The 13,983-nt window shown below is 37.2% G+C and overlaps 1 protein-coding gene across 8 annotated transcripts in view; it reads right to left on the reverse strand.

The window, feature by feature from the left end:
* Positions 1 to 13,983, reverse strand: part of SOX6 (SRY-box transcription factor 6) — a 368,589-nt gene that overhangs the window by 143,080 nt on the left and 211,526 nt on the right. For all 8 annotated transcript variants that reach the window (XM_082283580.1, XM_082283584.1, XM_082283585.1 and 5 more), the window contains 2 exons: positions 3,804 to 3,976; positions 239 to 307 (listed from right to left, as the gene is read on the reverse strand). In XM_082283580.1, the coding sequence (XP_082139706.1) occupies positions 239 to 307; positions 3,804 to 3,976 (242 nt within the window). The remainder of the gene's footprint in view (positions 1 to 238; positions 308 to 3,803; positions 3,977 to 13,983) is intronic.

The following is a 13,983-nucleotide window of genomic DNA, read 5'->3' on the forward strand; positions in this document are numbered from 1 at the left end:
TGATAAGATGGTGAGATTTAAAAATAGTCCATAACTTTCAGAAGAAAACTTTGCCTGTTAAAGTTCTTTACACCAAAAAAGATGTCTGACAATAATTTTCTGGGACGCAAGGAACTCCCATAAAGAGCGTCTTTACTGAGGCTTGTTAGTAAAGCATGTGGCTGCTTTATTTTAGACCCTTCCCTCTCCATAAATGGAACTTAAGTATAATCAGAAGAGAGCAATAAAATACACTGACCTGAATTTGCTGCTGCAGTAGATTGATCTTGTGCTGCTGTTGCAGAAGTTGCTGCTGTTGTCTTGCAATCTGTTACAAATAAAATTTCTATTAAATTAAAACAGCAATATTAAAGTGTCAACACTATTGACCAAAACCCATAATATTTGTTATTCTTTATTATATTTTTATTAAGCATATTAACTTTTTTTTAAATGGGGCATCTTTTAGAGGTAAATTTAAATGCAACATAAAAATCTAGTTAGCAAGTAAGAAATATGTATTTTAAGCACTGAGGCCTTGACTCTGAAAAGCACAGAAACATAAGTTTATTTGTGTGCCTGTGAATAATCTCATCACTATTCAACAAAGCATTTAAGCCTGTGGTGATCTTTAACTATGATGCATTACTGTTAGTTACAATGGGAATGAAACACATGCTTAAAATTAAGTGCTTTTCTGAATGGGGATGGGATTACGCAGGTGCTTAAGGTTAAACATACATTTTCCTGCTTTGCTGAACTGGAGCCTTAGCTAGTGTTTATAGATGCTTCACTATTCAGCACAAGCTCCTAGGGTAAGCTTCTCTGACTCCCTTCAAAATGAGCAGCATATTATTTCTCTTGCAAATCTCAAAAATCATCCTTGGAGCCGCTTAAGGAAGCAGAGCCTTATTCTGTGTAAAAGCAGTACCTGGTGCTCGGTAACTCATCCTCCACACAGCCCTATGAAATATGTAGGTATTCTTACCCTCATTTGGTAGATTCATTAAGGGATCTGAAGGGTAAAAGTTCACTCTATCCCTTCTCTAACATAGATGGAGAAAAGCAAATATTCAGGGTAGGGAACACAAAGACACTGTTGAGAATTTGCTACAGATACCCTATCTACCTCCCTGATTCCAACAAAATCAGCATGCTAGAGCAGAAGGGAAATAGGCTCCAGCCCTCAGACCACAGAGTTGCTTCTTGCAATGAGTGATGTGGATGGCAGCCACAGGGAAGAAGCCACAGTGAGCTGGGGGAACAACTGGACTTCTGCTTTGGAAGGGTAACTGTGCAGCAGACTAAAATGAGGACAAGATTTGTGTTTCCTGGAAATCCCAGCCTCAGCACTTCTGCTACCTTCATTTCTTAAGTATAATTTCCCCTTCTATAAATATTTATCTAGAGCAGAGGAATCACATAAAACAGCAAGGAATTGGTGACAAAGGTATTTTGGTCACTCAAATCCACTGTTTTGGTTTTAGCAAAAACCCTCCTGGTGTCCTTCCCCAACATCTTCTGAGCACACTTACTCAGTTATAAACAGAGAAAGTTAAGTAAAATATTTTTATGATAAAAAAATGGTAGGAATGTATCAAGGTTGGTTTGGAAATAAACAATCACATCGTTTTAGTGAAAACTGTCCAGATTAACTCATAAAGAATTTGCAGTCACATATTAACAGCTTGTAATTGTGCACACACAGAGACTAAGGCTGTCATTTCTTTTCTCTCTCACTGTCACATGGAAATAACTCTGTAATGTTTTTCAGTTAAAATTCACTTTTGTAAGAGAAATCAACACAAAATTCATACATATTTTAAGTCTTGTACAAGGCCTCAAGGAGACAAATTAAGGTCCACAAGATTCTGGGGCTGGATGAAGGCAAAGGGCTACAAGAAAATGGAGTCAAGCAAACCAATGCCTGTAACAGAGCTCAAACTCCTTTCAGGAGTCTGGTGTTCAAATATTTCTGGATGAACCTCCCAAGCAAGTCAATAAAATACAGTGAGTGAAGACTGAAAGAGCAGACCCTTGTGTGTGAGTGAAAAGGGGAATTCAAAGAGAGCTGGCAGTGCATGTGCCCAGGTAGCCCAGGGGCAGGTCCTAGGGCCTCAGGTATCTGTTGTCAGCACAGTGGCCAGATGTGGTGTTTGTGCTTGGTGAAACAGCCCTGATGGGGACAGTGTTATATGGAATATTTAAAACCAGTATGAGAGCTGGAGTTACCATTTTTAATGAGTAACACACCAACTGTGTGACTCCATCCTAGAAGTGCAGTGTTTGTAACTAAAGATGAGGTCTGTTAGGTTTATGCCCACATTTCCCCTACTGCTAAAGTCTCAGCAAAGGCAAAAGATGATCCCCATTTGCAGCTTCACAGTGAAATGAGGCAGATCATGGAGCTACATCATGGGCCATTCTGTATCAGTGCTATATCATTCTTTCACAGGTACACAGTACTCTGCATCCAGTGTTGTTTGGAGCTGCTGGTGACCTGGCTGCAGCTTAACATGGTAAACTATAGCCAAGACAAAGAGGAGATTTTTGTTTACATGTGCAAAGTAACTGATCTGCCCGGGTTCTGACTGCTTGTGAACAGCTTTTTGTACCTGCCTGTACAACACAGCACCATTTGAATAGGCATTTCCTGATGAAAACAAGAAATATACCAGGGAGCATCTAATCTCAAAGCTTCCTCTTAGCTGGAGCAGCACTGTGATAGGAAATGTACCCAAGACCCTGCAATGCAATTACCATAGCACTGTCTTGATGTATAGGCTTGACACAGTAAAGTAGGGTACACAAGCACCATGTGGCTCAAATTCTGAATTTTATTTGCCTATCGGTTGAGCTACATGCTCGCTTCATTGAGCATGACAACCTAGTTTTAAGTGTCATTTAATTTTCATTTTGAAATATAATTACAAAGTGTTCACTGTAAGATATCACTCGTCTGCAAATGTGTCAAGATTAATTTGTGCTAGCTTATTCACAAGTGTCAATAGTTAATTACTGTGTCATCTCTAGATGGCTAAATGACATTCTAACTTCTGATTTTTTACAGTGTTCCTTTATGTTATTTTCCATTAGGGGATGAGTCCATATTCCTACATGTGGGCAAATACCCAAGCACATAAAATACCAGACGTCACAACTCATTAAAATCAACAGAGCATACATTGCTGTATATATCCTATAAAATATATTTAACTGAAAAGATAATTCAAGTAATAATGTCAGATTCCTAAAAACCACACATTAATTTGGATCTGTCTGATCTAATGCCTGGGGGACTAGTGCATGGGATCATTGTTGTTGCACTTTTGTTCAATGAGAAGAGGACAACTCTTTGGACAACTGCATCTTTAAAACAAACAAATAATCAAGAAAAAAGCAACAACAACAACAACAACAAAAAATACAAGAAAAACCCTCCACAACCTGAACAAACAAATCAAACCCTACTTGTACAAGATATTTGAAGGTTTGAGTATGCTTAAGGGTTTTTGTTTAGTTGTTTTCTTGTCGAAAAGAGAAAGAGTTAAATAGTGGTTACAGTCTGGCTTGTTCATAACTCTCAAAATTGCATCTCAGTGCATGAAACAACTGTCAAATCTGTCATCCACTCCTCCCTTGGTTTTTTTTTTTTTTTTCAGGGTCCTATAATATTTCCTCTTTCTGGAAAAAATATGTAACTTCTGTGGATATTTAAACTCTTTTAACAAAAAACATGAAAGGAAGCAACACCAGGCAGAACAGTGTTTGTGCTAAGCATTCTGTGTGAACCATTTTCATGGGTTTCTTTCTTGGAGCCTCACCTGTTCTTGCTGTTGGCGAGCAAGGTCCATTTGCTGCCGTTGTTTTTCAATTTGTGAGGCTGCCAGCTTTTTCTGCTCATCATGGGCAGCCAGGAGCTGCTCCCGTAAGCTGATCAGCTGGGTGATCATAGTAGAGAGCTGTCGCTCTTTTTCTGCCAGGCTTTCTGGTGTACCTAAACGTGCAGGAAAGATGTACTGTAAATATGAGGTAGACAAGAGTTACAAAGCAATATTTACTCCCCCCAAAAATGGCTGCATCACCAACGTGCTTTTTGTCAAACAGCAGCTTGGATATGTTTTCTACTAACAAATCTCAAAAGAATGTAACGCATAGATTTGCTGTGCTCTAAGCAGGGGAGGAGCAGAAATGGGAGCAAAAAAGGTGTAGAATATTTCCTTTTTTCTGACAGGGATTTTTTCTGGATGAATCCCTTTATCCTCTCCATCTAAATCTGCCCACTGTGATAAATACATTCAGAGTTTATTATTTTCCCTCACTTCATATATTTTGTTGTTTTTTCACCCCAAGTATGTACAAATGATAAAAAAGAATTGAAAAGATGCTGTTTGATGCAAGAAGCAGTTTAAGAATTTTTTTATCATTTCTCCAAAATACCCACATACCTGCTAGGTCATTTAGGTAAATGCAAGTTTTGGTTGTGGAACGTGTACTAAAAATGAGCTTTACTTGTCCCCAAGAGAAATGGCTAACCTGAGAAAATAGCTTAAGAATTTTCATTTAACTTTCAAAGTTTACTCTACAGAGAGCACTTAATTAATATGAAACTACGGTACATTTATTCTTTCCACTAATGATGCTTAATGGACTGTTTATGGGTAAATTGCATGGGTCTCATAAGTGGAGAGTACAGGGTCCTTTTCCAAATCAATCTGAAAATATCCCGTCTTATGTAGGAATATATTACTCTGTCAGAAACAGCAATGTCAGTTCCTGTATTTGAGCCATACAATACATTTCCTTGTGTGAGCACTTCAGACCCACAGTTCTGTGAGAGATTGTATAAGTACAGCAAGGTAGAAGCTCAGGAATATTGGAAGAGGATCTGAAAGATGTTTAGAGTTGGAAGTGGGATAAATTAAACAACTGTTTATGTTGTACAGCAGAACTGAAAATTAAAGAAGAAGAAAACCAAATCAAGAATTATTCAGGTCTGTAGTCTGCCACAACGACAAGAGACGCGGTACAAAAGAGGGTATTCACAAACTTCCTTTCCTCTGCTCACAATGGAGGACTGTGATAACGAAGTTACAGCACTTTCCAAGAGGAAGAAAATGTGTGAGGAACAGGACCTGGGAGAGAATGGAGAAACTGTCACAAAATTATGACTTCACCTTCTTCCCAGGAGTAAGATGGATACCTCCTAGGGAAGAGAAGAAAGAGGCTGACAGGTTTCATAAGGAGAAGGGAGACAAAACAGGCATCTGCCAAGAAGGTGACAAAGCCAAAATTCTCTACTACTTACATTGTGCTATGATAGGACCAGTATGATTCTTAACACAGAATTTCATTTGCAAATGCAGCATACAAGAAAACCTCAGTCTGTGATTGCTTTATATGGAAAAAAAGAAACTGCATGGCTTAAGTCATTCACTCTAAACAAAGCAAACACCCAGAAGCAAAGGGTACCTGATTTTCTGTACATCTATTGATTGCTTTTAGCAACACGAAGCACTAAAAATATTCAATTTCTTATTCATTATTAAGTATCTTAGTTTTAAAAGAGTTTCCAACAACATGATATTTCTCTACCCTCCAATGCCTAATCTTCATTCAGTATACATGTGACACAGGTCTCCAGAAGAGGAAAAATGTGTAACTTCTGTTGTAGTAGAAATTCTAGAAAGGGTTTTTAGTGATTTCTTTAGTCACAAGAGGTATGATGGATGCATGAAGCTGAAGGACACTCTACTACCCAGACCAAGCTATTGCAAATCCTTCGTGTGCTATGAGTGACAGAAGCAATAAAAGACCTCTGTGCAAAAACCTGTTTCAAGACAAAAACAACAACAAATTAATTTTTGAAAGTAAGCTTAGGCAGGCATGTGGCCAGGAAAGTGCCTGCACTGAAAGTACTGCCTAGCCAGGATCCTTTAGCATATACCGAGCTCTATGCTGACACCTGTTCAATTACCTGCAACTTCAGTGTAGACCCACCTTAACTCTCCTAAACTGAAAATTTTTCACTATGGTTCAAAGGTTATTTAGGTGGTTTTGAATCCATTTCCATGGGTAAAAGATTCTTCTGCCAAAGAAAAACTCCCTTGCCCATTGTGACTTGAAGAGATCAACCACTCCACCCACCTATTTTAAAAGCCAATGGGAAACAACCTGCTGTCTCAAATGATACTTATTGTCCTCCACTGCCACCCAGGAAACAGGAGCTTGAGACTTTCACATCCATCAAGCAGCTTTGGCATCATAATGCAAGCCCCTGAGCTTACAGTCATAAAATATTTTACATGCCCAAAGCAGATATTAATCTCTCACTGCACTTTCATATTGTCCTGTGTAGTTGTACTTGCTTCATAACATGAGTAGAAAACCACCACAAAGACTGCCTGCTAAGGCTACAAAATATAATTGTTTTGTTAGGGTTTCTTAGAACCATTTTATAAAGTTGCCACAAATTTATAATCTTTTTTTTTTTCTTCTTTTTTTCTTTCCCTGATTTTTTTACAATAGCAGGCAGAAGTTACTGCTCTTATTCAGGAATTCACAGCAATTGTTTTTCTTTCCTTTTTTCCCCCCCAAGAAACACATCTGAAATAAATGACCCCATTTAAAGTACTCTGCTCTTTAATTTGTACCCTGCTATGTAATCCAACAACAGAATAGAACTGATGACCACAAAATGTACACTGTGCTCCTGGAAAATCACGAGACCTCCATGAAGCTGCAGGACACCTAACCAAGCAATGCTCAAGACGAGAACAAGCATAAGATGAGAATGGTGTTGTATGAGCAGTGTGTGTGTGTGGAGGGGGAGGAGGTATAATTTAATTTTAGAGTGGAAAATCCCAACCACTATTTTACAGTTTAAATACCAATAAAAACCAACTTGCTTAGAATGCAGACCAGATTGAGCTGATCTGGCTGGGACAAGAGAGGTCATCAGTAGCTGTGTGCCATCATCATCTGTTTTGCATCCACTTACTGCAGCAAGCAATGAGATTCCTAAACTCATTACCAGTAAATAAACTTCTGCTGCTGACTGAAAATATCTATAAATAAAACAAAAATACAGCTATCTGTAAAATGTATTTGCCATAAAAACAGATAAAACAAAAAACTTAGTAAAAAATAAACAGTAAATATGCCAGCTTCCATAAAATATTATATACCACAGCTCTCTCTCTGTTCTAATCCTATTCTCTTACTCCAAAGACAGCAGTGCATTTTTTTCCATGGGGTCTTCCTTATCCCCAAAACACATCTGTCTTGAGTTTCTCTCAGATTTGTCAGGTGGATCAGTGCTCCCCAGGGCCTGCTCCATCTGAAGTATTTTAATTTGACTAAACACCTGATTTATTTTATCTCTCCGATGAGAAAGGCAGTTTGTCTTAATAGAGCCTGTCAGCCCACAGTCTCATTCACAGCAATTTACAGGCAGCTAGGGATGCTGGAAAAGAAGAGTGCTGTGATTCTGTATTTTATCCTCCTCCAGAAAGCACCTAAAAGCAGCTATTCACTGCTACTGCATGTGGCATTTTAGAACTGAATTAGCTTTTTATTCAAGTAACTACACTTGTTGTGAATAGCTTATCTGTAAAATTGCTACATTCACTACTGATTTTATTAACCTTTGGCTCTATCACAAAATGGTCTTCAGTTAGGAAAGACCTTTAAAATTGACACATTTTTCTTAGGGGCCTTTATTTCAGTGACGACAGATATACTGAATTTGATCCATTGACTCCCTTTACCAGCAGTATTTAAAATTTTGAGTGTTGGTGGGAAGCTGATAGTGTTTAAGGACTTCTTTTTAAAATGAAAATGTGACAGTCTCATCAAAAGTTCAAAAAAAAATTGTTATTATTTTTGATAGTACTTCAGTTATATATCCTCACTTTTGTGATTATAATCTGGTCATAGTAATACTTTAATTTTTCCCTGTGTGCTTATTGTTTTACTCTTTATTTTGCATTTCAGCACAAACTGAGATAAAATACTCAGATTGAAGAGAACTAAGGCATCAAAGAGAACTTTTGAGAAATTCTGGTCATAGGTCAATCTAACCAGGAGAGGGAAAATAAAAAGTAGCTATAAATCTGCTGAAAAAGAGAGAAGAGTTCAACTTGTGGTCTAAAATTACATTTAGAAAAAATTCTGCTTGTGGCAAAACTCTATCTTTTAAAGCCAATTAGAATGCTACATGATTTCTGTTACATAAAGTAATGGAAAGACCATCATGTATCTTACAGTGCATTTTATAAAAATCATAAACCTCATCCTGCATTTTATCTACCTAGATTTCTTTAAGTAGTGCAAAAAAAATAAATAAATAAATAAATAAACAAGTATCCTGTAAGCTTAGATATACAATACAATGATAGTTCCTGTATCAACCACTGGTTTGCCACCTTACAACACTCCTGTTACCTTTTACTACCTATTCAGTCTATATACCAATGTAACTGCATGTCAGAAAACACTGGAGGCTTTTCAATGTTAAATTTTTTACTGTCCTTGTGGCAAGCTGTCATGAGGTGCAGGCAGAGCAATAGCTGCTGGTAAGGGGAAAAAAAGAAACAGGCATAACAAAAAATAGACTTCTAGGCTTACACAGCATAATTTAAACTAATCTCTCTGACACTCAGGAAAAGAAAACTAGATAAAACCACATATTCTATCAAGTGAATAAAAGACAAAATACTGGAGTCATAAATAAACCAAAAATTTTACAGGCATGATCCATAGCTTGCTAAAGCAGGGTTCTTAGCTGTGACATTAAATTACTGTGGGTTCTTGAATGTGCTTGCCTTAGTTTCCCAACATGTACACGAAGTAAAACACTACCAATCAGAGGTTTTTATGCCTGGTTAGTTAATGTTTCTGAAGTGCTTTGAGACCTTTGCATGGAATCTCTACACAGCTGCAAAGTATTATTGGTTCTCTTGAATTCTGTGATTAGTGTAAAGCATGACAAATAACATCCTTGTTTATGCACTGCATCTAAACTAACTTTTGCTCCATACGCTTACAGGAAATAGAAATTAATAAATCACAAATTATTACTCCTGTTACGTTTCTAGAACAAACACATGGTGTGACTTTTATGAAATCAGGAGACAGTAATGCAAGAAAGAAGTGTGGATTTTGCCAAACGCTAAAGTAGGGCTTTAAATCACATAACTGCAGTTCCAAAGTATCATCAGCCAAAGCAGTTCAACCAACGATCAAAAATTATTTTGAATTGAGTTAAGAAATTTCAGCTTTTTCTTTCTTTAAAAAAAAGCCTTTGTGACTCAATTCCTCTGTTAGGTTGCAGGGGATTTTATTACTTTATGGTCATTGTTTGAAAAGAAAGCAAAAACACAATGCTAGACATAAAAGAAAGTGTATTTGATCTTAGGTTCCCAGAGATAACCTGGTTAAACCATTCTGTCTAACACTGAAGTCTGCAGCACACATCAGATGGACTGTGATGTTTCCACTTCACAGGCTCTGTCCAGCATTTAGCATTTACCCTTTTTTGATTGGGTCACCTTCTAAATGCCACAAAATAGGGCAGCGAAAGTCAACAAAAATAAACAGAAAAAACAGAAGAAAGTAACAATCTAATGGAAGGGCTTCAGAGATAAAAGTCACTTTGTGAGGGCTGCCTGACTAAGGAGCCCCCTTGCCATTGCAACAGCATCTAATTTGAGTTCTAACTCCAGCAGCAGTTTAAAAAGCTTCCACTCTAAAGGGCCCCAAGTGTATCATAAAGATAAAGCATTTCAGTAGAAAACAGCCACAAAGACCCCTATTATCTTATCAGTCTTTGGTTACAACAGCTGAACCAATATGACTAAGTTCTGAATGACTTTCCCCCCCCCCCCTTCTTTTTATAACACTAGAATACTGGAATTTCTTTATTTCATGATCAGTTAGCAATTGTTGGTGTTCCCATATGCTACTGTCCTGTTCTTAGTCAATAAAAAGTTTTATAAATGCTCCCATTGTGCTTTGTAGCATCCCAGTGCAGAAAGCAGCACAGCAAACATGTCCAGCATGCAAAACACACCGGATAGCTTCTCTTGGGAAGGTGTAAGATCCCTCCTCTCCCTTTATGTCTCAAAACGATTCTGCATTTTCAGCTTTGAGCAAGGAAATTTTATTACCATATGTCCACAGACAGTAATGGGAATTAATATTAAGAACTACAGAAATTTTTCTGTAGAGAAAAATGTCAGATTTTGAAAAACAAAAAAGAGTTTAAATTAGTTATACTTTATGAGAAGGATGAAAATGCTTTACTGATAGTCCACAGGTTTTCTCCTAATTCCATACATACTAAACCTCAAACATTGCAGCAATTTCTTAGGTGGGAGCAATTTGAAACACGTATCATTTGCAAAACAGCAGACTTTTAAAACAATTCTATACTTATCATGGTCCTGTCTTTGTTTAGCCAGAAAACATCTGAATAGCTGAGTGAATATGAAATCAGCTCAGTGAGAACATACTAACCCTTCATTGTCCCATGTCACTGTGGCCACAGACAGGCGAGGACAGGGACCCTCCATACCCACATACATCTCCCAGGCTCTGGGATCCTGCACCCATTGCCTTTCAGTTTGGCTCCTCCCAAGGCTTTCATCCCATCCACACACCCAGATCTCTGCCTGACACTGAGCTGGAATAGAGTCAGCAGGCCCTGCCCAGAAGTGCCCTCACAGGCACCTCTGAGTGTTCAGGTTCAACTGAACCCTATCTGACCACCTAAAGTGTCCTGCTCTGATGTTTTTTCCCTTCTAAAAAGAATTTGATGGATTTATCCCTTTCTTCAGACATCATGAATCGCCAAAACATTTACACTGCATTAAGAACAAGTCACAAGAATGTATGTAGTAATCCAGTTGAATATTTCCCCTAAAGATTTGCCATCACCTGCTGGCAACTGAGGCATCAGTATGTCCAGCAAATGCTTGTACCTTAGCTTTGCTCCTCCAAATAACAATTTTTTTTCTCACATGTTCATTGGACTTCTTGCTCTTGCATCGTTTCTTAGCAATTCTCAAGTGTTTCCTGAGTGATGCCTTATATTCAGAGGTTTTCTTCCTTGACTGCTTTTCACAACAGTTCCAATCAAAGTGAACCAATACATTCAAAATAAAAATATTGCAGTGACTGAACCAACAGAAACTGCTCCCAAGTTACTCCCAAACAGCTCCATAGCTGTCAAAGCAAGGTGCTAGGCAAAGGTTTGGATTGAGAAGTGCCTGGTCAGCTCATGGGGCAGCACAGTGAAACGTTGCACCGATTTTAGCAATGTGATGAATCTGCAGTTGAGTCCTAAAATGTAATCCACGTCAGGAATGCAGGAAAGAATGTGATGTTAGCCAGAGCTTCAACCTCCCCCTCCTCCAAACCGGTGCCCAGCAAAAAGCAGAATTCCAACAAATCTCTTGGACTCCTTACTTCCTTTCACACACATGAAAAGAAGAACTCTATCTATAAGCCTTGGAGGACTTTAAATATGTTTAGTGATTTTGTTACTATCTCACAGATACCATTCTATTTTACTATTGTCTTCTATTTTAAAAAATAAATTAAAAAAAAAATAAAACTCACTTCAGCTCATTTCTTAGAATTTCTCTTAAATCCAGAAGAACTTGCAGATTTACACTCTAAATGATATTAAAAGTACACACTAAGTGTTAATTCATACATGTGCACATGGAAGGAAGACAATGATTTTTTGAATAAATTATTTGTAGGGTTTTTCAGCAGCAAGTAGAGATTTGGTTGTGAATACTTTAGTGTTTTCATTAGGTTTAGTAAAGCTTCATATGTAATCAAAACAAGCTGTTCAGAGTCTATGTAGCAAAAATGTGATATTGCTGGATATAAACAGAGAAATGCATATTATACATTTCAACCACATCTCATAGCCAACCTGCTCTTGTTGAGTTAGAATATAATGATATAGCAGAGGCCACAGGCTGTGAGTAATCTGTACAGCAATACAAACACTAAAATATGAGATAAAGAGAAAAATGAGTAGTTTTGTTTTCTTAACTGAGTAGACTGTAGCCCAGGGCATAGCACATCAAAATAACACAGTGGCATTATATAGAGAGAAAATTCACATTATTAATATTGTTATTGACTCTAATGCTCAATTCCAATGTTTTTAAAGAAAAAAAAATACAAATTAAAATAAAGACAGTCCCTATTTAAGGCACTCACTCAGGACTTGGGAGCTGAAAAAATATCCTGACCTTCAGTTTCAGATTTTCCCATTTAAATACAGATGACAGTACTTCCCTAGATCGTGAAGGGGAAGGGGAGGAGGATGCTATGCTGACAATAACAGTAAAGACTACAAACCACATTTCTGGGCCATATAATAGACAGAAATAGCATATTAGAAAAAAAATCAAGATAAAAGAGGTATTGAAAGTGAAATGACAAAAAAAAAAAAACAACAAACAAAATCTAAATCATTTACTGATAGAACAGTTCCTCTTCTGGAGAAGAATCCACACTGAGATATCAGGAACTGTGCTAATAAGGATAGCAAAAATACTCAAATGTCGTAGTGGGAATAAATTTTCAGGATCAGAACCTTCTCTGTGAAAACATCCCCACACAGATGATGTTTGCCATCTTTTCTTGTGGACATTAATATTGTGAGTGAAAAAAGCACAAGATTGGTTTTGTTTTCCCTATCAGAGAACACACATTAAGCACAAGCAAAAATAGCAGGTCAAAATAATGTCTTCCTTAAGAAGATGAACGTCATAAACATGGTTTGAAAGTTAAATGCTTTAACTTTTCCCATTTGCAAGGGATGTAAAACTAACTTCAACCCAATAGTTCTACAAGGATTTAAGTTGTCATGTAGCAAAAGAGGGGAAGTCTCATGGGGAAATGGAGATATCCAAAGGTTTTCCTTCTGATAATGGGACACAAATACTAAATAGCAGAAAAATCAAGTCCCTCAGTAATTATGTTCACAATGCCTGTTGCTTCTTCATTACACTGGGATTAAAAACTCAGCAGGTCTAACTCTCCCTTCAGATTATCTACACATTCTTGTAGATCAAAAACTTCAATAGAAACACCCAGTATTTACAATGGCATGAGAGCTGATCCCCATGTTCCCATAAACACTAAGGGAAGCCAGTTGTTCACCTTTCCTATTATTTTATCTCTGAACCTGGCCCAAAACACAGGAATACTTTCAACAGCTTTGGCTGAATTTTGTAATTATAGAAGAACCAATAGCAGACTTGTCAAAGAGATGTCAAAAAAACCTCACCTCAGGTTCTAGAAAACTCACTATATTGGCCATGTAGAAACCTTACTAAAATCCCGGGTTTAGGTCTGAGACTGCTTTTTCCTGACAACATCATTTGGCATAAAAAACTGTGTACTTAGTATTAGACATTTTAAATGCACTTTCTTATCAAACTCTCTCCGTGAGCTGTTTACAGCTTAATGTGAAACTACAAATGTAAAACTGAGAGTGAAGTGCTTACACAGAGAAATACTGCCCAACCTTTTACACCAGCTTCCGAGAAATTCCAACACAATGGCATTTTTTCCTAAACATTGTTTTGTTTTCTGGACAATTTTTTCAACTTTTATTTTTCTTTTCTGATTCCTAATATTTGCTGAATGAAGTTCTGCTGCACTAGTAGTCTCACTGTATCATAATTAAATTAAGCAATGTTTTAGATGTTTGAATTCAATAGAAAATCCCTAAATTTCATTTCCAGAAAAGAAGAAAAAATATTTTATTTCTAATATTTGCCCCTGTGCCTTGATGGGGAGGATTGGATATATGACTGCTAACCCATCTCTAATATTCATATAAAACATTGCAGTAAAATGTATGGTAAGACAATTTTTGTGACATCCTCTTTTAGATGTGAAATGAGATTTTCTTTTGCTTATATACAATCATAGGTAGTGTCTTCTTTGGAATTACAGTGTTGAGAGTCATAA

This window comes from Coloeus monedula (assembly GCF_965178545.1).
Source record: "Coloeus monedula genome assembly, chromosome: 6".
NCBI classification, from domain to species: Eukaryota; Metazoa; Chordata; class Aves; order Passeriformes; family Corvidae; genus Coloeus; species Coloeus monedula.